This window comes from Temnothorax nylanderi, unplaced genomic scaffold (genome assembly GCF_030848795.1).
Source record: "Temnothorax nylanderi isolate EJ_2023f unplaced genomic scaffold, tnyl_v1.0 TNYL_tig0495_pilon, whole genome shotgun sequence".
NCBI classification, from domain to species: Eukaryota; Metazoa; Arthropoda; class Insecta; order Hymenoptera; family Formicidae; genus Temnothorax; species Temnothorax nylanderi.
The window spans coordinates 15,527-42,862 of NW_027249557.1; the positions used below are offsets into that span (position 1 = coordinate 15,527).

The 27,336-nt window shown below is 43.1% G+C and overlaps 1 protein-coding gene across 1 annotated transcript; it reads left to right on the plus strand.

The window, feature by feature from the left end:
* The first annotated feature begins 6,758 nt into the window (after positions 1 to 6,758).
* On the plus strand, positions 6,759 to 26,474 carry LOC139783380 (uncharacterized). The gene is made up of 7 exons (XM_071722530.1): positions 6,759 to 7,060; positions 24,506 to 24,764; positions 24,877 to 24,939; positions 25,041 to 25,244; positions 25,608 to 25,929; positions 26,012 to 26,156; positions 26,420 to 26,474. The coding sequence occupies exons 1-7, from the start codon at positions 6,759 to 6,761 to the stop codon at positions 26,472 to 26,474; spliced, it is 1,350 nt and encodes a 449-aa protein (XP_071578631.1).
* The last annotated feature ends 862 nt before the right edge of the window (positions 26,475 to 27,336 follow it).

A 27,336-nucleotide genomic window follows, 5' to 3' on the forward strand; every position in this document is an offset into this window, starting at 1 on the left:
TACCTGTTTTATAAATTTTCTGTCAATATTTTTTGTCCAAAGTGGCCACAAATAGTACAATGACTGGCCAAAAATAGTGCATTTGTGGCCACTTTTGGTGAAATAGGGGGTTCACTGATTATATACCATTTTCGCGATTAATTATGCGTAAAAAAAACTTTTATTCGTAATAATTCGATTTCTTATACCCTCCGGATGACGTCGATCAACTTTCTAGGTGCTCATATATATTTATTTTAAACTTATCTTCAAATTAATAGTAGGCTATCGCTTAAAGTGGCCACAAATGGTACGTCTACCCTACCCCCTCCCCCAAATCACCGCGACGCTCGACAAATTACGAGGAGCGAAATACCTGACTACGCTCGACCTTAAGAGCGGGTACTGGCAGGTCCCCCTCACCCCGGCAAGCCGACCGATCACCGCATTCACCGTACCCGAGAAGGGGCTCTTCCACTTCAAAGTCATGCCCTTCGGTTTACACTCCGCCCCCGCGACGTTCCAACGGCTACTGGATACCGTGCTCGGGCCGGAACTCGAGCCACACGTGTTCGTGTATCTCGACGATATCATTATAATCACGAAGACGTTCGAGGAACACCTCCGCATACTGCGCGAAGTTTTCCGCCGCCTCCACGCCGCGAACTTACGGCTCAACCCGGCCAAATGCAAATTCTGCGTAGACAGCCTACAATATCTCGGGCACATCGTCGACCGCGAAGGGATCCGTACCGACCCAGAGAAGGTCCGGGCAGTCGCCCAATGGCCTCGGCCGCAGACAGTTAAGCAAGTACGGCAATTCCTGGGCGTAGCGTCGTGGTACAGGCGCTTCATCCAAGATTTCGCGACAGTCGCCGCGCCGCTCACCGCGCTCACGCGAAAACACGCCCGCTGGAACTGGGGGGAAGAGGAAGATACCGCATTTGAGAAGCTAAAAGACACGCTGACATCCGCGCCGGTCCTCGCCTGCCCCGATTTTTCACGGCGATTTGTCCTGCAGACCGACGCCAGCACAACCGGCCTCGGGGCCGTGCTCACGGAGAATTTCCCAGAGGGGGAAAGAGTAATCGCGTACGCGAGTCGCACGTTAAACCAGGCCGAACAAAACTATAGCGCAACCGAGCTCGAATGCCTAGCGGTAATCTGGGGGATTCGCCGGATGCGCGAATACCTCGAGGGCTACCCCTTTACCGTCCTCACCGATCACCAGTCCCTGCGGTGGCTGCAAAAGTTAGACACCCCGACCGGCAGGCTGGGCCGATGGGCATTCGAGCTCCAACAGCACGACCTAGAGATCAAATACCGGAAAGGAGCCCTCAACCGGGTCGCGGACGCCTTGTCTCGGCAACCCACCACCGCCGCCGTCACGATACCGCCCCGCTGTTCGTGGTACCGCCGCATGCTACGGGTCGCGCAAGAAAACCCCCGGGACCACCCTGATTACGACATCCGAGACGGGAAACTATACCGACACGTACTACACGACCTAAACTTTAACGAAACCCCGCCCGAAAATCAATGGAAGGTATGCGTGGCCAAAGAACAGCGCCCCGAAATCCTCCACCAGAACCACGACGCTCCCACCGCCGGACATCTCGGGATCGCAAAGACCATAGCGCGCATCGCCCGACTATACTACTGACCCGGCATGTTCCGGGAAATCGCGAACTACGTCCGAAATTGCCCCCGGTGCCTAGGACACAAAGTCGCGCAAACCCGACCGGCGGGAACGCTGCACGCCACCGCCGTCACTCGCCCATGGCAGCAAGTCACGCTCGACTTAATCGGACCGCTGCCACGATCGAAACAGGGCCACACGTGGCTCCTGACGATGCAGGACCGCTTCTCTAAATGGCTAGAGATGCGGCCCCTGCGCCGCGCCACCGCTTCCGCCGTAACCACGCACATCGCCGAAGCGATTTTATTCCGCCACGGTTGCCCCGACACGATATTGTCGGACAACGGCGCGCAACTCCGGTCCGGAAAACTCGAAAAAATGCTCGCCGCCCATAACGCTCGACATGTATACACGCCGGTCCACGCGCCGCATTGCAATCCGGTCGAGCGAACAAACCGGGTTGTAAAAACGATGATATCGCAGTATGTCGACCGAAATCACCGTAATTGGGATGAGCGCATCCCCGAATTGCAATTCGCCTATAATACGGCCCACCACGAGGCCACGGGTTATACCCCCGCATACCTCGTCTTCGGCCGCGAACCGACCTCCCCACTCAATCGGGAGGCCGCCCCGAATACCGCAGCCGCCCCGCCAGACGAGACGCGACGTCACCTCGAGGAAGCCTACGAGCTTGTACGGATACATTTGGCGCGCGCTTTCCAGCGGCAGGAAAAGTATTACAACCTACGACGCCGTCAATGGGCACCGAAAGTCGGGGAGTGGGTGTGGAAACGCGAATACCCACTCTCCAACAAAGCCGCCGCGATTAACGCGAAGCTCGCGCCAAAGTTCCGCGGGCCCCTCGAGGTGCGCCGGATAATATCGCCGGTAATCGTCGATCTACGCGACCGAAGCGGCAAATGGAGCCGCCACATACACGTGCAGGATTTAAAACCCGCGCCCGCCGCCCCCCCGCCCGCCGACAACGAGGAAAACAGCGACATCGACCACCAGGAGGATAGCGATACCGAGGACGACGATAACAACAATAACGGAGCAAACCCGGAGGACGACGACGACACCGAAACATAAGAGACATTGCCCCACTCCCGAAATAGGCAACAATTACCGGCAATAAATACCGATACCGAAAAAGAGTGTTCACAGACGAGCCATGGAGCCCAACCAGAGCGAGTCGAATACCGAGCGCGATATTCTCGCCGAGATCGAGAAGATCCTGGCAGAGCCGGTGGAATACGACCCGGTCTGCTCAGGATTCGGCACGACCTGGACAAGGCTATTTACCCCAGGCTCTGCCGCCGCCGCCGCCGCCATCGCCGCCGTCGCCAAGCCCGCAACCGCACCGCCGTCACGCAAAAACGTGCCGACGGTCGGCTGCGCGGTACAACGATCGGACGAGCAGCAACGACGGAAGCTGGAGTGGCTCACCACCCCGCCACCACCACTGACCCGGAAGAAGCCACGGGCCGCGACGCCCAAAATTACCAGCGTCGAGAGAACCAACCTCCGGCTTACGATCCTACCGGGACGGCCAACGATCTCGCCGAGCGTGCCACCGACACCGCTGCCAGAGCCAGCTACCACGAGACCCGACCAGCCGGCGCCTCCGCCGCAACCAGCTCCGGCCAGCGTCCAACCCCTGCGGGCAGAAGGATCCCGACCGCCACCGCCGATCCCGGTGGAAGTGGAACCCGGACATACCATCTGGGTACCCCACTTCCACGCACACGTATCGCGCCAACACAAAATGCGATCCCGGGGGAAACGCTGGCATATTCGCTTTAACGCGACCGGCTCCGTCCGAACTATTCGGGAAATAAAGGCGAAGCCGTAGAGCGCCAAATTCGCGCTTTTCCAGGGAGGGGGGTGATGTAACGATGCACCCCCAAAGATGCATCGTTCCGGCATAACATCCCGCCGAGACCGCCCGGCCGACCATCCGCCGGGCGAGGAACGGGCACGGTGTGCCCACCGTATTTTAAACCATTCATCGTAGCGTTAGGAAGCCCGCGAACGGACTTGCCGCGGCAACCGCCTCAACGCGCCGAGCGGTGCCGACCGCAACCGAAGACCGCCGAACGCGATCGCGGCGTCGGGACGCCGTATTTTCCGACCGTTCCGCCGCACCATCCCGGCGCTCGCGATCGCCGTCGCTACCCCCGCCACTGCGTAACGTCGCCGCGCCGGGTATAAAAGACGAGCGTTTTTAACGCTAAATGCGATTTTCTGATCACCGTTCCGACCGACCGCACCGATCCTGAATTCCCGCATCTTTCTAGCAAGTCAGAACGAGGGTAGAGCGCCTCCGGCATTCTCTGTCTTCGCCGAGCGATTCTCGAGAGACGACAAGCTTTCTTCCACACCGCGCCCGCACGTCAGAACGAGGGTAGAGCGCCTCCGGCATTCTCTGTCTTCGCCGAGTGATTCTCGATCGACGGCCGGCTTTCTTCCACCGCACCCCCGCGAGTCAGAACGAAGGTAGAGCGCCCCCGGCATTCTCTGTCTTCGCCGAGCGATTCTCGTCAGACGACCGGCGCTCCTACACCCCGCGCCCGCTAGTCAGGACAAAGGTAGAGAGCCTCCGGCATACTCTATCTTCCCCGAGCGCTTCTCGGTACCCGACCGGCGCGGCGTCCTTGCGCACGAAGTATCCGAACGGGGGCAGAGCGCTTCTCTGCCTCCACCGAGCGCTTCTCACCGGATACGCCTGCCACCGAACGCACCGAATTGCAGCGATCTCGCCGCCGTACCCGCCCCCGTGCGCCCCGCGCCTTACCTCGCGCCACCCGTCACACGCCGATTGCCCGTCACGATCACCACCCGCGTGCACTCCCGCGCGCACCGCGTGCGCCCCGACTCTGCGTCCTGCGCTCACCGCGCCGTTGTGCATACCGCGACTGTTACACTGTGCGCTCAATCCGCTGTAAATATCGCGACCGCCCATTATATAATAAATTCTGTCACGTTAGTTGTTAACCACGATACACTTCATTTTGCCGAACCTCACCGCGCGTCCGTTCCTCCGCACCTCCTTCGAACCCAGCCCAGCCGCGAGCTAGATCCGCGTTTCGAACGAAGGTTGTTTTAGACTTGACCAATGACAGTCTATTATTCTTCTTGCGGTTAAAGAATAATGAACTGTAATTGGCCAATTCTTACGATTTACGACTTACGACACCCATTATAGACCGGGCCTTAAAGGCTGATTTATGTCAGGGCCGGTCTACAATGTGTGTTGTAAGTCGTAAGTCGTAAGAATTGACCAATCACAGTCCATTATTCTCCTTGCGGTCGAAGAATAATGAACTGTGATTGGCCAATTCTTACGACTTACGACTTACAACATCCATTAGGCCCGGTCTACAATGGATGTTGTAAGTCGTGAGTCGTAAGAATTAACCAATCACAGTCTATTATTCTTATTGCGGTCGAAGAATAATTAACTGTGATTGGCCAATTCTTACGACTTACGACCTATCCATTGTAGACCGGGCCTTATAGACCGGCCCTTAGGCGTAACTGTTTAAGCCGTAATCCCTCAGAAATTGACCAATCACAGTCGATTATTCATTTCACATTCGACTGTGATTGGTAAATTGTGGTTACTGCCAGCATAAATCAGCCTTAAAGCAAGGAGCACACACTTCTGCGCAACGCATAATGCGTAAGCATAAGAAAATTAATTGGTCCATACACATGTGCATAAAGAAATAGACCAATCAGTTTTCTTATGCTTACGTATTATGCGTTATGCAAAAGTCTGTGTTCCCCGGTTAAGGGCCCGGACGCACACTTTTTCGTAACAGTAACAGTAAAGTTTCGACCAATCGCGTTGCTTGAATCGGGCTTACGTTCCCGAATCGAGCAATGCGATTGGTCGAAACTTTACTGTTACTGTTACGAAAAAGTGTGTCCGGGGCTTGAGGCTTTCGCACACAAATTGCCATAACCACAAACAACGTAAAACGTAAACGTAAGCTGAAGGAACCAATCGGAATATTGCTTTAACTTTATGTATTCTAGAAGACGATAGAAATGATGACGACGTTTACACCGAATGATGACTATAACTTAATCGACGTAAATCGGGCCGTGTAAACGTAGTCATCATTTCTATTGTCTTCTAGAATACATAAAGTTAAAGCAATATTCCGATTGGTTCTTCAGCTTACGTTTACGTTTTACGTTGTTTGTGGTTATGGCAATTTGTGTGCGAAAGCCTTAAGGGCGGTATTCATAGTCGGATCTTATATCTAAGATCATCTTAAGTCTGGTCAAAAGCAGTCTTAAGGCCGGTATTCATAGTCGGGTCTTATATCCAAGATCGTCTTAAGTACAGTCTTAAGGCGTCATCAGCCAATCAGAAGACCGTATTAGCATCTTAAGACATCACTTAAGACTTAAGTGTTGAAATAAAAATCGACTATGAATACCGGCCTAAGACTCCGTCCAGCCAATCAAATGACCGTATTAGCAACTTAAGACATTACTTAAGACGGTCTTGAAATAAGATCCGACTATGAATACCGCCCTAAAGCTGATTTATGCTGGCAGTAATCACAATTGACCAATCACAGTCGAATGTTTCTTTCTCCATGGGGATGTAGCATTACGCAAGTTACGCCGCTTGTTATGGCACCCTTAGTAGACAATGCGCAGAATCATATCTATGCGCAAAATCTACGAAAAAAGGCGGTTTTGGAGATTCAAGGAATCCTTTATAAAGGCTTCCTCCATTCTTAAAATAAGGAAGGACCATGAATACGGGTGTAAGGCCCGTATTCATAATTCGTTCCTATTTCAAGATCGTCTTAAATAACGTCTCAAGATGCTAATATATGACTCTATATAAATACCGCCTTAAGTCAGTTAGCTGCCTAAGGATTTTGTGAGATTCGCGAAACATACGCGGATCGCTACAATGCTCGCAAGGCTCTTAGAATCATTTCAGCCTTGTTGTTTGTCAAATGTTTAGATAAGGACGAGCGTTGTGAGCACCAAGCGGAACGCACCCATATAGTAACGGCTGGACTTATCGACTTTAGGTCGATTAACATTTATCCCAATTATATATAATTGAAAAATATATCCAATCGCACGCGTGTAGCTGTAAATTATGGAGAAAGTGCCGGGTAAACGTAATAACACGTTCATCTTCTTATATGATGGACATGCTTATCACATCGACAAACGGTGCCACGGTAAATATCGATGTTCATCGCGCCGAAGTTTGGATTGTTATGCAGTATTAATGCAGAATCAAGATGGAACATATACTTTGAAGATGCCACATAATCGTCCGGCAAACGATACACAAACAACATTGCAGGAGATTGCTGCAATGAAGCAGGAAATGCTTCAAATGTGTCGCGAAACGATAATCAGACCGAAGGATATATTCGATACGGTATGCCGACGGTAAGTTAAATGCTTAACGTTTATTTAAGGACGTTCTCCGGTCCTTATACTAGAGAAAATCGATTTTCTTAGGATTTTCTTGAAACTGTGAATATACGTTAATTTAGGTGTGCTTTATGCGTGGTATAAATTTCAGTACCTCTTCCGGTATAAAAAATAAAGATACTGAGCCTCAAAGTTTCAACTTTTACTAATGAAAAGTTTTCCAGGCCAAACGGTAAGAGATACGAGGTTGGCCAAGAGGACCAAAGTTGCTCCTCTCGTCGAGTTCTATAAGGAAAAAATGCCAAAACTAAAAAAAATTAAAATTAAATTTTTTTTTTTGAAACTTTGAGGCTCAGTATCTTTATTTTTTGTTAGGATATATCGATGTAACTCGGCACATACAGTGTCTTCTCTCGTGTACACACATGTATTAGATATTAGAATCACGTGATACGGCGATGTCACGGACAAGGAGCTTGAGGAAGGAGTCAGTCGCTTACGAGACCTTCGCGTTGTACGAGTCGCTCAGAATAAAGTTTTGTTATTTGCATAACTCCGTGAATTCACTCATTCCACACGTAATCCTGTCAGGTTATGGGCCCAGGATACGCATTCGTCGTAAGGGAGAGTAATCGGTAACGGGAGTTAAGAAATCTGATCGACGAAAGTAAGTGCGTGAAACGTGGTCGCGCGATTCGCGTGCAAGAAATAATGGCGGCGTTGAACAGCTCACACGGTATCGAGAAACTCAACGATGAGAACTACGAGTCGTGGAAATTGCAGATGAGAAGCGTCCTTATCTGCAACGAACTGTGGGCGTATGCAAGCGGAGCTGAAGTGAAAACCGAGGCAAACCGCGTCGAATGGACGAAAAAGGATCAGAAGGCTCTGGCGATGATTATGCTTAGCATGTCACGCGGGCAGTTAAATTACATCAAGAAAGCTGAAGGTCAAACTGCTCGAAGAAGAAGCCCGGCAATTGGAGAGAGACGGACGTCCCGATAAGGAAAAGAAGAGTGATGTCAACAACGAAGCGCTGCTCACGAAAGCGACGAAACCAACGAATTTTCGTGCGAACAAAAGTTCAAAGCAACAACCGAAATTCACAGGAAAGTGCTACGAGTGCGGAAAGGTCGGACACAAGGGCGCAGACTGTTATGTGAGAAAGAAACGTGAAGCGAGAAAAACGGACGACGCTATGACGGCAATTGCGTGTAACGTCGAAGTAAGAAAACCGAATATCTGGTGCTTAGATAGTGCGGCTACGAAACACATGTCAAATGAAAGACAGAAATTCGGCGTGCTCGACGAGAACGTGGAATCAAAAGTCTTCAGCACTGCATACGGAAAGAAACTACAGCGGATTACAGAAAATTATATTACAGGAACTACATAAAAGTATTACACAAAATTACAGACTGAAGTATTGTAATATACTGTAATATTTTCGTACTATACGCTCGGATTACAGGAAAATATTACAGGATTACAGGACTACAAGATTGCAGTCCTCTTAATACTAGAGGACACTGATTTCCGATATTCACCCGGCATAAAAAAAAATTATTTTTTTCTTAGTTTTATTACTTTTTTATAACTAAATTTGTTTCTTAAGATGCAGTCTATGATTATAAATATTTTCTTGTATTTGAAAAACACACCTTGGTGGGATTCGAACTCGGGACCTCGGGACCTCTGGATCGTGAGCCAACTGCCTTACGTGGTAGACTACTTCTTAATTTGATGTAAGTGTTATATATAGTCTACATATGTCATAACCAGCACAAATATATAATTTTTCAAAAATCATCTTAAGAAACAAATTCAGTTTAAAAAGAGTAATAAAATTTTAAATTGGATATATGATATAATATTTCTTAAAGTCGGGTGAATGTCAGAAACCAGTGCCGGCTCATTATGAAATTACTTATAAAATATGAAATTAAAAAATAATAAAATGTGGTTAAAAAGTGATACATTAAATCTAATAAATTTCAAACAATATTTATAGAAATAATTTATATATATACAGCTGCATTGAAGTAAAAGTATACTATATATGGAGGTGGAGGGGTAAAAACCACAGTGGTGTAACTCAAATTTTTAAAAATATTTTCTCGTGTGTATAGATGCAATCTGTACAATATATAAATTGCATCTATGCACACGAGAAAATATTTTTAAAAATTTGACTTACACCACTGTGGTTTTTACCCCTCCATATATGATAAGACTCGCTATTTCAAATTTTATGGATTACTGGTAGCATTACGTTTAATACACATGTGTAGTAGTGTATTACACATTTTGTAGATTACATGTGTAGTCTACTACACAAGTCACTTACCACACGTGTAGTATATTACACATATAATGGATTACACGTGTAGTCTACTACACAAGTCACTTACCACACGTGTAGTATATTACATATATAGTGGATTACACGTGTAGTGGATTTCACCCTTCATGATTAGACGTGTATTCCATATTACAGGGATTTCACGCACTAAGTAATTACAGCGTGTAATAACTACAGATTATTGTGTTCCTTTCTGTGATAACTACAGGTGGTCCTGTAGTAACTACACAAGTGTAATATTTACTGGCTGTAGTTTCTTTCCGTAAGGGCACTGCATCTGGTCAGTGGATAAAATCGTGCGGTGTCGGTGAAATCGAACTAAACGTAAAACTAAGCGATAAAAGTACGAATCGGGTGAAGCTTGCAGCCGACGGCTGCAATTGTGGCGACTGCCCCAGTAAAGACACCGGGGCCGAAGATCCGGGAGGATCGGATACTTCCGCGTCCCCTTCTCAAGCGGAAGAAGGCGAAGGGGCACGACCAGGCCATCCTACCGCCGGAGGATGCGTCCGACGAGGAGGATGCCGAGCAGAGGAAAGCGCGGCAAAGAATGGTGAACGCCGTCAAAGAGGACGTGATCAGAATTATGAACCGTTCATAGAATAAGTTTTTGTTTTGGTTACACAGATAATTGATTTGTTTAAATGTCACTATGAACGTTTCTAAATATATGAGATATACCATTTTGTGAATTGCGTGACTTATGATTTGCGATCATACCAGTTAAGAATAGGATGTAATTTTGGTCCCGAAACATAAGGATCGAAAGATTAAGTGGAACAAAGTGTAAATGCGTGCCGGATACGCAAGAGGGTTTAGTTCCGTCAGAATTACCAGACAAGATAGCCGCGTAAAACGTATGAGGCTCCGTGATTTCCAATAGAATAACGGGTCGATTGAGAACCACGGGAGCAAGCAAATCGTAACATAATTTAAGGTCCGTACACACAGCGAACAGGGATGGTTCGGGAAAGTTTAAAGGCGCGTTCACATGAGGGGGCGTGGTAAACGAAACGGCCGAACCGAGGGACGAACCGGGTATAAAGCGACGCGAACGGAGGTTCGGAGTCATCGACAACGCGATACGACCATCGACGGTCGGACGAAAGGCGCGACATCAAAGAACCGCTTACCATCGAACATGGTAAGCCGATCTAGCGAACCAATCGCGCGACCGGAAAACTTTTGATGCGAGGGGTGTAAGACCGACCAAACGAATGACTTACCGTCGGCAAACGAGGTCGCGCCCGTACGAATGGCGAAATACCCTTACCACGTATCATGGTAAGGGAAACTGGCGAACCACGAGCCCGGCGGGCGAAGTAACGACGCGAAAGTGTTACAAGCGTCGCGGGTATACCAGCGAAGCGAGCGAACAACCGACCCGATGGCTAGGAGGCGAGATCGTCGAACCAAGCGGCGTGGCAAGGGCAAAACAGCGTGAATCAGGGACAAAGTCGAAACCCTGATGAACTTCGCGGGAGAGTACCGAAATACACCGGCCAACCGAGTTTTGCAACCCTGAGAGGTCGGGGGACCAAGCGGGCACTATAACAAAAAACAGGCAGAAGCGATAGGGACCAATCGGCTTGAACGGATAGCGTGGCAAGCCGAACGCATGAACCAAAGGCGGAGCAAGTAATTATCAACTTGGACGACCTACAGAAACGGCTAACGAAGCGACCGGCGCGGCGCGATGCTCGGCAGGGGTCCCAAACTGGGGGCTTTTTGTGCATACGCGAGGGTGGTCAGACGACCAAGCGACCCAACGACATCCACGGCGGGGTGACGTTGAGAAAACCTTAATGGGGTAGTAATTAAGTAGATTCATTGTCAGTTGGCCAATTATTAAGTGCGGAATAGGGAAAACCGACACCACGCAGCGTGGTGAGCGAATGACGCTCGGTAGACCATTGACCGCGAAAATAACGATACGACCGCGTTCGAGCGGCCAAAAGAAGGCAAGATCTAACGGCGAGCGATGCACCGAACGCACAGAAGTCGAGAGCGCGATACCACGGAGGCGCGGTTTGCGATTTCGGACTAAGGACGGCCGGAGAGGCGAACGAAGGGCGCGAACGGGTTGCGAGCGATGAAAATAAGGTATGCGATAGGTCAATGTGCACACCGGACCTAGACTGGCTGAAATTGTGATACCATGTAAAAAGTAGGTTGCAAGGGGCGCGAGACCCAGGTGTGCGGAGCGCGTAAGCAAAATGTAAGCGAGACATTAGTGATAGGGAAATATTGTAAACGCAGTGTCCCAGGAACGAAAGGAGATTGAATATTTGAAAACTGGAACACTGGGTATATGAGCAGGTGACGGTTCGAGAATGATCGAAAGAAATTGTTATTCCCGATAGGGGAACAATAGCCATAATGGGCCTATTGTCCGCGCGAACATCTGGCGAGATGGAATGCGGAAGCGACGTGCCATCCCGACCATCGGAGAGCGAACATGTGCGACCCAGATGGGAGTGGGCGGTGCCAGAGACCAGAGTGGGGGACTCGGGTCCGAGAGTATAAAACCGAGCGGAGGCGACTGCTCGTGGATGGTTCCGCGCTAGAGCTTGAAAGTAACACAGTCGATTCGATCTTAGAAATAAAACCGACTTAGAACTTAGACTCTGCGTTATACATCCCGCGGAAAACGCGTTAAAGCACAAGCAATTGTCAAACACTTTGTACAACTTGAACAGATATTAAAATAGAGTATATTTTATTATCATAAAAATTCAGAGTACTTACCTTATTCGAGTGCGGTTACCTTACCTGAAAACCATATACCTACCTGATCCTGATACTTACCTGTTGTCGATCCTAAGTCCGTCCGGGGAGATCCGAAGTCTGTCCAGCGTTGATCCAGCGACAAAGTCAGCGGTGCACAGCTGCAGTCCAGAAGGGGTCCGAGACGCGTGGTCCAGCGATGATCCAAGATCCAGCGGCAACAAGGCGACCTGAAACAGAAAAGGTAGAGGAATCAGTGGGGCGTTAAATAAAGGGGGACAATCGTAATACTTGAAGTTAGCCTTTCTCGTTTTGGGGGTCAAAATCGAGTGGCGACCGTGTCGGTGACACCGAAATAAAACTCAAAGGGGGGTCAACTCCTCCGTTCGGTTACAAGCTAACAAACGCGATTTTTGTGCCCGAACTAAAAAACAATCTAATATCGATTCCGCAAATAACGAAAAACGGTTTCAAAGTGATTTTTGATAAGAATCGCGCGGTAATTAAACGTAGTGACGGATCAACGGCGATGGTAGCTGAGAAACGGAACGAGATATACACCGTGGACATCATTGAAGATCGCGCGTTGCAAACAAGTGCAAACCCCGGAAATCTAGAGAGATGGCACAAACGTTTCGGCCACCTCAATTCCGTGGACTTAAAAGGTTTACAGACGAAAGACATGGTTAAAGGCTTAAACTTGGACGTGAAAAGTGCAAGTGCGGACTGTGTAGTTTGCGCAAAAGGTAAGATTCAGCAATTTCCTTACAAAAGTTCTGAACATCGTCAACAAGAAAAACTCGGACTCATACACTCGGACATTTGCGGTCCGATGAATACGGAATCACTCGGCGGCGCAAAATATTTCGCGACATTTATAGACGATTATTCGCGTTACACGGAAACAACGATGCTTCGGCAACGATCGGACGTTTTAACGGCATTCAAAAATTTCAAAAAACGTGTCGAGAAAGAAACCGGGTGCGTCATAAAACGGTTGAGAACGGACAACGCGAAAGAATACACTTCGAAAGAATTCAAGAAATTTCTCGAAGACGAAGGCATCGCGAGGCAACTCACCGTCGAATATACGCCTCAGCAGAACGGCGTGGCTGAGCGCGCAAATCGTACCCTGGTAGAGATGGCACGATGTCTCATGCTTCAAGCGGAATTGCCGAAATCACTATGGGCAGAAGCAGTCAATGCTGCTACATTCTTACGGAATAGGTGCCCAACTAAATCGCTCGAAAATAAAACGCCGTACGAGGCATGGTTTGGCGAAAAACCATACGTTGGATTTTTACGCGTTATCGGAAGCAAGGTAATTGCGTTGAATAAAAACGGACGAAATAAAAAGTTCGATTCGAAGGGTCTCGAGTATGTTCTCGTGGGGTATTCTCACGAATCAAAAGCTTATCGACTGTGGCGTCGTGGCACGAAGACGGTTATCAAAGCAAGAGACGTCAAATTTTTCGAAGGAATCGACGAAGAGGTCACGATCGGTGATGTTTTCCTAAACCTCGATCAAAGAAACGACAACAAGGCGGATGAAGGTGAAGATACCAACGACGACGACGAGGACGATCAAGACGAACGAAGTCAACAAGAGAACAAAGGACAGGACACGAACGAAAATACCGTCAAACGCGGTCCAGGTAGACCAAAAATTATTCGAACTGGAACCCCTGGACGACCAAAGAAAATCTACGCGATACGAAGCCCTATGTCAGACGGCAACATAGAACGGGAAGATCCAACGACGGTTGACGAAGCACTTAAACGAGACGAAGCCAATCTGTGACTAGAAGCAATGGAAAAAGAATACGAAACCTTAATAAGAAACGGAACGTGGTCTTTGGTCCCTCGACCAGAAAATAAAAAGATTCTTACAAATAGATGGGTTTTCAAAACAAAAAGAGACTCACACGGCGGACAAGTGGTGAAATACAAAGCTCGACTGGTAGCTCGAGGACACACTCAAAAAGCCGGAATCGATTACGAAGAAGTATTCGCACCAGTTGCCCGCTACGAAATAATTCGAACCCTCCTCGCAGCAGCGGCCGAGGAAGAAATGCACGTACATCACATGGACGTGGTGTCAGCTTACGTACAGGGAAATCTGTCTGACAAAATCTTTATGGAACAGCCGGAAATGTTTCTACAAGACAACCCCGAAAAAGTATGCAAATTGCATAAACCGCTTTATGGACTCAAACAATCGGCACGTGAATGGTACAAACGACTGGATGAATTCGTAACTCAACAAGGAGGACGTCGAAATGAAGCGGACCCCTGCGTATATGTATTTGGTGAAAAGGAAAAACGCGTCATATTAATAATATACGTGGATGACGTCGTTCTGGCCTCGAAAGACTTGGAAGAACTAAACATCGTGAAGCAGAAACTAAAATCAGAATTCGAAATCCAGGATCTAGGACAAATCACTGACATTTTGGGAATTCACATCGAAAGGGAGGGAGCAACCGGCGACATCAAACTCTCTCAAGAAAAATATGTGAACGATCTCTTGGAAAAATTCAATATGAATTCAGCCAAAAGTGTATCTACACCGATTGAGTCGAACACAAAAATCACGAAAGATTTAGGACCGAAGGACGACGAAGAAAGAGAGCAAATGAAAAATCGACCATATCGAGAACTTATCGGAGGTCTGATTTACTTAGCAAATGCGACCAGACCGGATATTGTTTACGCTGCGAATGCGTTGAGCAGGTTTTGCTCCGACCCCGGAGAAGAACATTGGCTCTTGGCGAAACGAGTACTACGATATCTCAAAGGAACGACGAGCTACGGTATTAAGTACGAGAAAAACAAACAGAAGGTGAACGCATATACCGACTCTGATTGGGCTGGCGACATAGAAGATCGGCGATCGTGCTCAGGAAACGTCTTAACCCTGGCTGGAGGAGCGATCAGCTGGAAATCCAGGAAACAACCAACAGTGTCACTTTCGACGATGGAAGCAGAGTACATCGCACTCTCCGAAGTATCGAAAGAGATTGTGTATTTGAAAAGACTATTAAACCACATGCAGTTTTACGATTTCGTGGAGAATCCAGTGCGCGTATTCTGTGACAATCAAAGCGCAATAGAGTTAGCAAAAAACGCAGTGTTTCATAAAAGAAGCAAGCACATAGACATTCAATACCATTTTACGCGAGATCTAGTCGAAAAAAATGAGATTAAAATCATTTACTTAAGAACCGACTCGATGCTTGCGGACATTTTTACAAAAGCATTACCAAAAATTAAACACGATAGAGCAATTAATATGTTAAACTTAAAGTGAAAAAGGACTGAATATTAGAAAATGAATTTTTGTTAAATAAATGGTTTACTTATGATTTATGTTTAACGGATTATAGAAAAATGGTTTACCCATTGTTATATTAGATGATATTAGCGTTATACTGGTTTGTTTACACTATAGATTCACATCAATAGAGAGGGTGTTAGGATATATCGATGTAACTCGGCACATACGGTGTCCTCTCTCGTGTACACACATGTATTAGATATTAGAATCACGTGATACGGCGATGTCACGGACAAGGAGCTTGAGAAAGGAGTCAGTCGCTTACGAGACCTTCGCGCTGTACGAGTCGCTCAGAATAAAGTTTTGTTATTTGCATAACTCCGTGAATTCACTCATCCCACACGTAATCCTGTCATTTTTTATACCGGAAGAGGTACTGAAATTTATACCACGCATAAAGCACACCTAAATTAACGTATATTCACAGTTTCAAGAAAATCCTAAGAAAATCGATTTTCTCTAGTATAAGGACCGGAGAACGTCCTTAAGATTTATATATATTACACGTACAAGGCGGGGGGGGGGGGGGGGGGCGCAGGCTCATGCAATCGCGTGATGTAAACATATATGTAACTTAATTATATACAAATTAACGATGATGACAATCTAATATTGTTTTATTGGGAATATCTGTTCGATGAGGAAAATAAGAAAAACAGCAGAACTTCTTTAAAATATTTCTTTCGACACGTCGTTCCTGCTCAGAGATCACACTCGTACTGAAATACATAAAACACTAGAGAGCGCTCGTGGCGACAAACTGAAGAGATAGGTTGCACCGAGCAGTGCTGCCAACCTTTACATTCCAACACTCCCTCCCGAGGTCAACCTTATCTTATATTAAAACTATACTTATTTAATCGAGACTAAATACAAACTTTGTTTTAAAGATATTTATATCTTAAACCACAAGATGTATTTTAGAACAAAATAAAATATTAAAACATTTAAATCCCGTCGTCGCAAACAAACGTAGTTATATTCTAAACTTATTAAAGATTTCTATAAACTAAAATTTCCATAATAGTGTTTACTGTTCTTGCACGCTCTCCGCTCAGTCTCCTGCAATCAGTCAAAGATCATATCAGTAATTAGTACTTGTTCGAACCGATCGTTTCTCATCGTGTTTTACCGTCGTTCATAATTTAATATTTTATCACGCATTAGTGTATGGGTTTCATAACATAATGCTTTTGTCATTATATCTGCCCACTGTTCTTTTGTTGATACCCATTTTATCTCTACTCTGTTTTCTTTTACACACTCCTTAACATAGTCTTCTTTAATTCCTGTCATATGTCGTAGTTTATTTCCCCCACTTGTTTTCGCGCACGTTTCCGCTGCCTTGTTATCACACATTAATGAGGCAGGGAGAAAACTATCGTTCAGCATCCGATTCAATGATTTATTTATCGACACGATTTCTTGACACGCATAGCTCGCAGCGACATATTCGGCCTGGCATGTAGACAAGGCTACATAACTTTGTTTTTGAGTTTTCCATGCAATCGTATCACCGAACAGTTGGATAACATAACCACACGTAGAAATCGAGTTTTTACAGTCTGCAAAACTAGAGTCGGAATAAGCCAGTAGATCACTACGTCGGCCATAGTAATTCAGACCTACAGTCGTTGTACCTTTTAAATATCTGAACACTCGTTTAACCATTTGCCATTCGTACTCTGTCGGATTAGTCTGATGCCTGCTCAAGACATTTACTGAGTAAGCTATATCCGGTCTTGTTGCACCTGCAAGGTACAGCAGACTTCCTACTGCTTCCCGGTATGGGGCATCTACCGTCGTTTCATTTAACACATTTTCTTGTCTTTGGAACTCATCGTGATTTTCCTTTTCGCGTTGTTTGCGTTCTTTATTCTGAACTTGTTTCGTAATCATTGGAGTGTTCTGTGGATGCGCGTTCTCAAAACCGAATTTAATCAAAATACGATTTATATACTTTTTTTGTGTAATCTTCAAACTCTTAGTTTTACGATCGCGTTTGATTTCTAGTCCTAAAAATTCTTTAGGTTCACCAAGGTCCGAAATTTCAAAAGCTCGCTTCAATTCGTTTTTAATTTCAGTCAGCTTATCCTTATCGTTACTCGCGATGAGCATATCATCCACATACAATACTAGCAATGCTATTTTGTCTTCAGAATGCCAAGTAAAAAGACACGGATCGTGGTCATCGCTTATTAAACCTAAGGAGTTAGCTACTTCCGTGAATTTCTCATTCCATCGTTTTGGACTAATCCGGAGGCCATACAGTGCTTTTTTCAATTTACAAACCTTCTTTTTTCGCGTTTCATCCGTAACCATTACTCCCTCAGGAATTTCCATGAATATTTCTTCATCAATTGTCCCGTTTAGGAATGCGGTTTTAACATCAAGCTGACACACATCGAGATCAAGATAATTTATAACAGCTAAAACTGTCCTGACCAAAACTAATCTCGAAACAGGGGCATAAGTTTCCTTCAAATCGTAGATGTTTCTGTCCTTAAAACCCCTTATTACCAATCGTGCTTTGAATTTTGTATTATCGTTCGACTCAGTTTTCCGTTTGAATATCCATCTTGAATCGATTATATTAGGTCGTTTGCCAGACCCGTCATTCTGCGGGCGATCTACTAATTCCCATACTTTGTTCTTGTTCATTGAATTGAGTTCATCTTTGATGGCTGCGTTCCAGTTTTCTTTATCTTCAGACATCATCGCGTCTTCAATCGTTACTGGATCTTCGTTTAATTTTGCAAAGGAAGTGTGCAACAATTTGTCTACATTGTCGTTTTCGGTTGCCTCAAATTCCTCTTCGATTGTTGGAAATTCAATTACCTCGTTTTCTGTTGTTGTCAGTGTCACACCTGCAAAGCTTGTGTCCCGCACCTTTCGGCTTCGCGTGTTATACGGATTTTCACAGGGGTTTGGTTTAAGTTTTGTGTATTTATTAATTTCTTCATTCACCTCTAAAGGTCGTTTTCTTGGTCTTCCTCTACTTCTTTTTGTCTCTCCCTCCGTTTTTGACTGTTCTTCGCTGTCGCTTTTAACTTTTTCTTCAAAGGTTAACTCTTCGTTTCCTAGGGATGGACCATCTTTCGTGTTTTTCCGAAATTTATCTCCGTATACTAATTTTTCGTTAAATCTCATGTCTCTTGATTCGTAAAATCTCTTTGTCTCGGGGCTCCAGAATTGGTAACCCGTTGGTGTGTAGCCTACAAGAACGCCTCGTATCCCGCGCGCTGAGAATTTTGATTCCGGTTTTCGTGTTATTCTCCAGTATGCTAGACATCCAAATCGTTTTATTTGATTCAAATCAACTTTGTATTCTGATGTGAATTTAATAATGGGTGTCTCGTAATTGATGGATTTACTGGGAGTTCTATTATAAACATAGACTGTAGCACCAGTAGCTAGATCCCACATATTCGATGGCAATTTTGAATCCATCATAAGAGCTCGAATCTTTTTCTGTATCGTTTGATTGAAGCGTTCCGAAGCGCCATTATGTTGCGGTGTGTCTGGACAAATTGACTGCCGTTCAATGCCTTCTCGCGATAACACTTCGTCTGTATATCCACCCGTAAATTCTGTGCCTTTGTCTGATCGCAAATAACACACCTTTTCGTTCCTGCCTAACAGATTTCTAGAACTTCTCAAGAATTCCTCAAGACAATGACCCGTCATATCTTTATTTTTCATCGGATAAGCCATAGCCATTCGTGAGTAATCATCCATGAAAATTGCAATGTACTGATAACCTGAAGGGTATGTTGCCGGGGAAATTTTTCCCATCAAATCAGAGTGAATGATCTGCAGCGGTCGTTTTGCTCGTCCTCGTTCGTTTTTAAAAGGCAATCGTTGTATTTTGGATATAGCACAGACTTCACAATCTAGAATCGATCGGTCAAACTTAACCTTTTGGAGTTCTTCATTTTCAGTCCAGATCATTTGAAGTTTTTTAAGGTAATTAAGGGATGCGTGGCCCATACGTACATGCCACAACATTGCTTTATTAGATTTAATAAAATTATTATAAGAATCCGTAAACGGTGAATCACAATCCAACAAATCAACCGAGGGCAATTCGTCAATATTAACAATTTTTCTATCCAAAATCGTTGTATCAAAATTTGAAGTTATTCGTTTAAGGTAATCTTTTTCAATTGTTGATTTCTCTAAGGTTTTCTCGGTAGTCTTAACAGTCGTTTCAACGGTTGTTTGATCAATCATTTTAACAGCATCGTCTTTTTCTTCCTGAGTTTCCTGACTGTTTATCTCTTTTATTTTTCCTGTTTGTTCATATTCGAGTCGTTCTCCAGTTAGTTTCTCACTTTCACCCTGAACTTCTGTCTTCGACTCACAAGTCTTCCCGATATCATGCATTTGTTCTTTTACTAATCTTTCCTCAGCATTTGTAGCTAAGTTTACTGTGGGTGAAAGCTCGTGTAATCGTTGACCATCGTTCAAATCCTGTTTTTTGTTGATTTCGAATTCAATTATCCAATAAGGACTATCGTATATGCCCGAAATAAATGTTTCATTTGTTTCTGGGTCATAGATATCAATTCGTTTATTGTCCAAGTGTATATTCCACCCGGCCTCCGCAAAGCGTCGTAAAGATAATAAATTTTCTGATAGTGATTTAGAGTAGATGACATTATTCAATACAAAGGCTCTTTTATTTTTCGAGTTAGTAAGTAAATACAAGTGTCCCTGACCTTCTGTAAGTAAATTTGCCCTTTCGTCTTTATTTGCACATTTAATTATACTAATCCCCACATCGCTAAAGTTTTTAAGAAAGTCTTTTGAGAAAGTCAAATGTTCAGTGGCTCCCGAGTCCGCCACGAAAGTGGTAGACTGAATATTTTCTGTACAGTCGTTAGGTTCTTCTACAATCGTCTCTTTTCCGGTCGTAAGCGAGAATAAAACATTATGCATACCTTTCTCCATGTTTTCTTTGTCATTTGCCTGGGATGCAAGATTCGCCTTTGGTTCCGTGTTCGCTCCAACTTGGGATTGATAACGCTGGTTACCGCCGTTGGAATTGGTTTTATTCCATTTGTTTAAACTCCTGTTCCCGTTCGTACGCCCTCTGTTGTTTCTATTAAATGTTCCTCGCTGTTTGGTGTAATTTCTTAATTGGTTTCTTTGGCTCTGAGGCTTGAAAGATTGTTTATTATTGGAATGCAATCTTTGATCATATCTTCCATTTTCATCACGTCGTTTTCCTCCGCGTCCTTGACCTGACTTGTTAAGCCTTTGCCAGCAATCTGCCGCCTTGTGAGTGCCAAATTTGTTGCATTCATAACATTTTTTAAGACCTCGCCCTTTTCTCGGGCAGTCCTTTTGAAGATGACCATAGTCATCGCATTCGTAGCATCGTTCGTTCACCCATCGTTTCGAACGTGCTGCCGAGAAAGCAGATACAGTCTTCTTTGAGGTAGTTGCATTCGCTCGATTAGCTTCGGCTTCAACTATAAATGATTTAAGTCCGTTGTAGGTTAGTCCTTTACCCGTTTGATTTTTTAACATAAAGTCGAGTGTCTGGACTTCTGGGAAAACAGGCAATATTGCATTATAAAAGGCGTCTCGTTTTTCCTCGTCAGAGAGCGCAGTTGAATCCGGAATATTTTCATAACTTCGTATCAACTCTTCGAAGCGATCCCAGAATTTCATCGCAGATTCGTTTTCTTTGTATTCCATGGAATACAATTGCCGTCTTATGCTAACACTGGTTAAATTTGTCTCGCATCGTTTAAACTCTTTCAACACGTTAAGGATTTGTTTAGGATCTTGAATACTTAGAATTTTAGAGTGATATGTCTGATCAATTCGATTAATTAGAATATCTCTAACACTGTGTAAATGTTTTTCTTTAATTTGATCGTTTGTTCCTTTTGGGGGAGCTATTTTCTCGTCTACAATATAAAGTAAATCGTTGGTACGCAATTCTGACTTGAAAAATTCATAAAAGTGTTCAAACTTTACTTGGGGACCTAGCTTGTAATCTCTTTTCGTGCTATTGTTTTTATTGACAACTTTGATTCGAATAGCTTCTTTTATTTGATCAGCCATATTCGAATTGTTAGACTGCGTGGTTTGTTCATTTTCCTGAGCAAAATTTTTCGGAATGTTTGTGTCTAAGTTTAGTTTGTTTAGTTCTTCACGGAAAATGTTTCTAATCATATTTTCTGAAGCTACTGTATTTCGAAATTCGAGTGTTGAAGAGTTTACTGCAGGCATATTAGCAATTGACGTTATTCGCGGCTTTGATTGATCGATTCTTTTAACTGCTTCCTCTCTAGTCGTTTCCGCCTGTTTAGCTTTCAATAATTTTCCCAACTCAGCTTTAGTTTCGTGTTGCATTTGGATTGTTCGTTTCAGCATGTCTTGTAGGGCTATATATTTTTGTGTTAGTTTACTGGAATCCTCTTTTCCTGCGAGATTAGACACAAAGAAGAATTAGCAGATTTGTTCAAGTTTTGGTTTATCGTTACTTTTAGACTATTCGTTTAGTCATTGTTATATTACTATTCGAATCAAACTGTTCGTTATTGTCTCGTTGATTTTCTGTTCGTTGTTCTTTTGTAAAGATTAGATATTCTTAATACCCTGCGATTCGTTATCCATCGAGATTAAACAAGGCATGTTCCGAACAATCTCGCCAATTTTACCTGAGTTCTGACCGTGTTCTTGATTCTCATCAGAGGCTAGAGCTTCGAAGTTTTCCATAATAGCCGCAGCAGTCACTTGACCTTTTGGTTTTTGTGAACCGTCGCCGTCCTCTCGGTTTTGCTCGCTATCTGCCATATTATCTTCCGCCGCTACGAAAGTACCGTTTTCCTATGTAAAAACAAGATTATTTACCTTTCGTTCAAATGTCGCAGTCGTCGCAACTCGTCGTAATGCCTCTTTATAGTTCTTGTTCTGACAGATCGGAGACTATGTTTCTGAATCTCGATGCCGCACAGCAAGCACCGAAAATTTGAAACGAATCACACTTTCATGCATGCTACTATCACACACTTCTGTAATGATTCTAGTGATAAGAATCCTCTCCCCAGTGAACACAACTGAGACAGAGAATCCAATCACCCGAGAAGCAGGTTTCTGTGTCTAAAGCGGATTCAAATCTTAAAATCAACGCTATTTATTATTACTTGTTGTTTTCTGGATCCCTCGCAAGCTTTCGTTTTCTCTCTCTCTCTCTATTTAACAAGTGACTGGTTCTTTTACGACGGTTATCAAAACAAAAATTAAATAATTAACAATTGTTGATTTACATCGATTACTATCTTGTAAATTATTGTACCAAATCGTTTTTCGTCTAATCGTTTTTCATCTAATCGTTTCGTTATTTAGTACTGCCGTAAATAAAATAATCCATTTGATTTACTCTTCAATTGAATGCTCGTTAGTTTCCTTGTTATTCCTTAGTAATTTCGTTCGTTTAGTGATCAATATCTTTGATTTCATTAAGATAATTCAATAATGTCTATTTTATTTTTATTATTCCGTTTTATTGTTACGTGGTCTTATTAAACTTTTCGAACTGGCTATTCGCACCAGGACTAATGAAGGAACACAACGCTGTCCCACTCATAGGCACACAAAAAAAAAACCGGCATGCAGAAACACGTGCCGCGCTGTATATACACTCGAAAACACCCGACGACACAGAACAGTCTCGAATTCCATGAGACCACTAGAGCATCGATGATAAAACAAAACACACATATTTTCGTCTTGCAATATCACTCGTCAAAGTTATATACATTTATTTTGTTAAAAATATATGCTTGATTTATTGTTTTTCATCTGTTTCTGCATACCAATGTTCCTACCACATTTCTACTTTTACTTTCGTACAATTATAACCTTTTACGCAGTTACATTTTCCTTATACTTTCATTAAATAATTGCGCGTTCCTTGATTATATCGAGCAATAGCTTTTATGTTATACTTTACCCATTCGTTGAGACAATTTCTAATTCTGAATCGCAGTTTTCCTCAGTTTCAGCAGCCTCGTGGCCTTCTCGAATTTTAAGGCCTCGCTCTTCTTTCCTTTTGCCTACTTATATCGCTCGCAAAGGAAAAAGGCAATTAGTTAGCGCAGTGGAAGCGTGCTGGGCCCATAACCTATTGGGAATATCTGTTCGATGAGGAAAATAAGAAAAACAGCAGAACTTCTTTAAAATATTTCTTTCGACACGTCGTTCCTGCTCAGAGATCACACTCGTACTGAAATACATAAAACACTAGAGAGCGCTCGTGGCGAAAAACTGAAGAGATAGGTTGCACCGAGCAGTGCTGCCAACCTTTACATTCCAACATGTTTAATATTGTTTCACCAATTTTCAGCAATTTTTGTTTAACCCTGCAACCGTACACTCCTTTTCGGCACCCACTAACTGTATACATATGAGTCGTTTGCGTTCGCGGCATATTAAACAATCTAAGCACTTTACCAAAAATTCTGAAAAAATTCATAGATATTCTCTTAATTATAAGTTTAAATAATAATAATATTGTTTAAAACCGTTACGGACGCGTCAGATAAACAGACCTTTGAAAAATACCACATATAGTCAAAATGCCGAGGACGCGAGCGACCCATGTACACGCATTGTTTTACCGCAATGGGATATTAACAAAAAAGCGCATTTTTTAATCATTGTTCCCAATACGATGTTAATTATACGACATTTTAATATTATATTGTTCAATTACATACAATATCTCGTGTTAAATAAAATACCGAGCTTAACATACACGCAAATTGTTTAAATTTGGGACAGTTTAAAAATGAACAGTTTAAACTAGTTCTCGATGAAATCATTATGAAGTTGTTATATAAGAAAAAAAACATGACATTCCAATTTCTTTTTCTCGGCTTCTTTTTATTTGAATATGTAGCACTAACGTGACATATAATTTTTGTAATAAACATAATCTAATACTAAAGACGTTTCTATGATAGTCATATTCAACATTTTGGCTCTCAACATAAAATGAAATTTACGTTTGCAGGAATCCAACAGTGGCAGCAAAACTTTCTTATCGCACAATGAGAAGTTTTCTCTACAGAGAGCAGATACGTCACAGACCAGAAACACCGCAAACTATTGACGAATTTGAGATGGCCCTAAGAAATTATCGGCCAGTCGAATCTATTTATAAGGGCATAGCATTATCCGACAACGGCTATAGAGCAATAATATTTACAAGTGAGGCTTTACTAGATGTTTTGCCAGCATCCACAGAAATTTATACGGATGGTACGTTTTCGGTGAGTAATATTCTAAATATGGGACTATTTTGTATGAGAGAAAATAACAAAGATAATGCAGAAGAGGTATTGAAATTTATAATTTTTCGTGTAAATTTGTCTTTATGTACAGGTCGTTCCCCGAACGCCGCCCTTTGCACAATTATATACCATACATATAAGATATATGGACACCGTGAGTTGTATTATGAAATGCTATATACAAATTTAATAGCTTTCTATCTCTATAACATATTTTAGAAATAAATATTTCTACGTTAATTTATTTTCTATTAGGGTGTAGCTGTCCTTTTCGTATTGTGTGAGAACCGTACGATGGATCTGTACAGTGCAATTTGGCAAAAGATAAAAAAACTCCGTCCGAATGCACTGCAAAGAGTGCAATTGGTCATCAGCGATTACGAACGCGCGGCTATGACGGTTGCAAGGGAGATTTTTCCGGAAGCACGATTAACCGGCTGCTGGTTTTATTTCAATCAAGCACGTATATAGCATCTACTATGGAATGACAGTGGAACGGATCGTCGTTCCCGTGATACGTACACGCGGCTGTCACGCAACCAGCGACTGGCGATAAACACATGCGCGCACATCGCGAAGGATCGAAACTCGACCTTTCCGTCCTCCGATCGACAGTTCGTAACCGCTTTGCGATCGATTTCAAACGTGTCCTACAGAAGTGTCTCGCGTTATCTCTCGTACGTACCGTTCTTTTGCTTTCGAGATTTCTAATATCGGCGCAGTGCTTCTTCGGTGTTCGGCGGGATTTATTTAGAATCTATATTTATTATAAAGTTTTTTATTGTTATAACTCATTTATTTGTTTCACTACTCTTTATATAGGCCGTATTAAGACGTTGGAGAGCTTTAGGTTTAACGGCAGCCCCTAGAAAGGTCCTCGATCTTACTATGGCCTTACCGTTGGCACCGGCCGATGCGTTCGAAAGAGGATTGCGAATAATTCAAGAGGAAGCCGATATGATATCAATAAGGTATCCGGTTGTGTTACAGTTTACTTCTTATTTGAGACGTACTTGGCTTCCTTTCAAACAAGAAGTCTCTGTATTTGGTATACCAATACGGACGAACAATTTTGTGGAAAGTTTCCATCATACAATTTTTCACAAATTTGGTGGAATTCATCCCAATATTTGGCAATTTCTTCGTACGTATTGTTTATTACTTCTGATTTTCGTGCGCATCGCATCAATATGTTTCGATTATATGACTTGTTTATCTTTTTGCAGACAGTTTAGGTGACTTAATAACCGATCAAGAGATAAATATTGTAAGGTTGACAGAAGGACTTAGCGTAAAGAGAACACGCGTTCGATTTAACATAAAGCGTGATAAGCGCATTGCAGAGGCACAAGCCTTTTTGAATTTGGGAAGGTAAATCAAACTTTCTCTTTAGGTAGTTTTAAAAGAAAAATTTAAAAGAAAAAGAAGCAGAGTTTTTTACAGCCTTATTAATATACATATATATATGAGATTCAAGAAATAATAATAATAAGGCTGTAAAAAACTCTGCTTCTTCTTCTTTAAAATTTTTCTTTATATATATTCATCATAATTTTCTATTGTATATATATATATATACAATATATAATATCAAATATATTAACATATATTTAACTTTTATCGCTTTTCTACAGATTTACATTGAAGGAGTTTCTCTGGACGCTTAGCAATACAGCGCAATTGCCCTAAGAGAATTTCGGTTTGTTACAAAATGTTTTATATATATATATATATATATATAGTTTTGAAAGAAAAAGAAAGAAAATATATAATATGTTGCAGATCCACAAGATGATATCTTAGACGATGTAAACCATGAAGAAATAATAGACTGCAATCTGTTTGATGCACACACAGGTATCACAATATATATATATTGTGATATATATATATATATATATATATATATACCTCTATTTTTTATTGCATATTCTTATATTATAGCTTGTCTCGAGAGCTTTCCAAAACACTATAATAAAATATTTTTATCTCAAGTACTTTTTGAGTTATAAGGTTTTGAAGTTTACAATTTTTTTACATAAAATGTAAAATATCTTATAAAATATTCAGTTTTCGGTTTAATTATATGTTTTCTTTACACCAATTGATAACACAGGCACACAAAAAAAAAAGTGTCTTGGCCGAGACACTACACTAGTGTATTCCCATGTACTTTTTCCCGCTGAATCCGAATCCGAAGTCAGAATTGTCAGATTGGCTAAAATTTATGAGATAACCACAAAAAAACAATTTTTTTTGCTTTTAATTCGTGTTTTTGAGCATTTTTTGTGGTTATCTCATAAATTTTAGCCAATCTGACAATTCTGACTTCGGATTCGGATTCAGCGGGAAAAAGTACATGGGAATACACTAGTGTAGTGTCTCGGCCAAGACACTTTTTTTTTTGTGTGCCTGTGTAATTAATTGGTCTGATTATTTTGTGCATAAAAGTATTAAGTATAAGATTACCAAAAACTAAATATTTTGCAAGATATATTTTACATTTATGTCAAAAAATTGTAAACTTCAAAACCTTATAACTTAAAAAGTA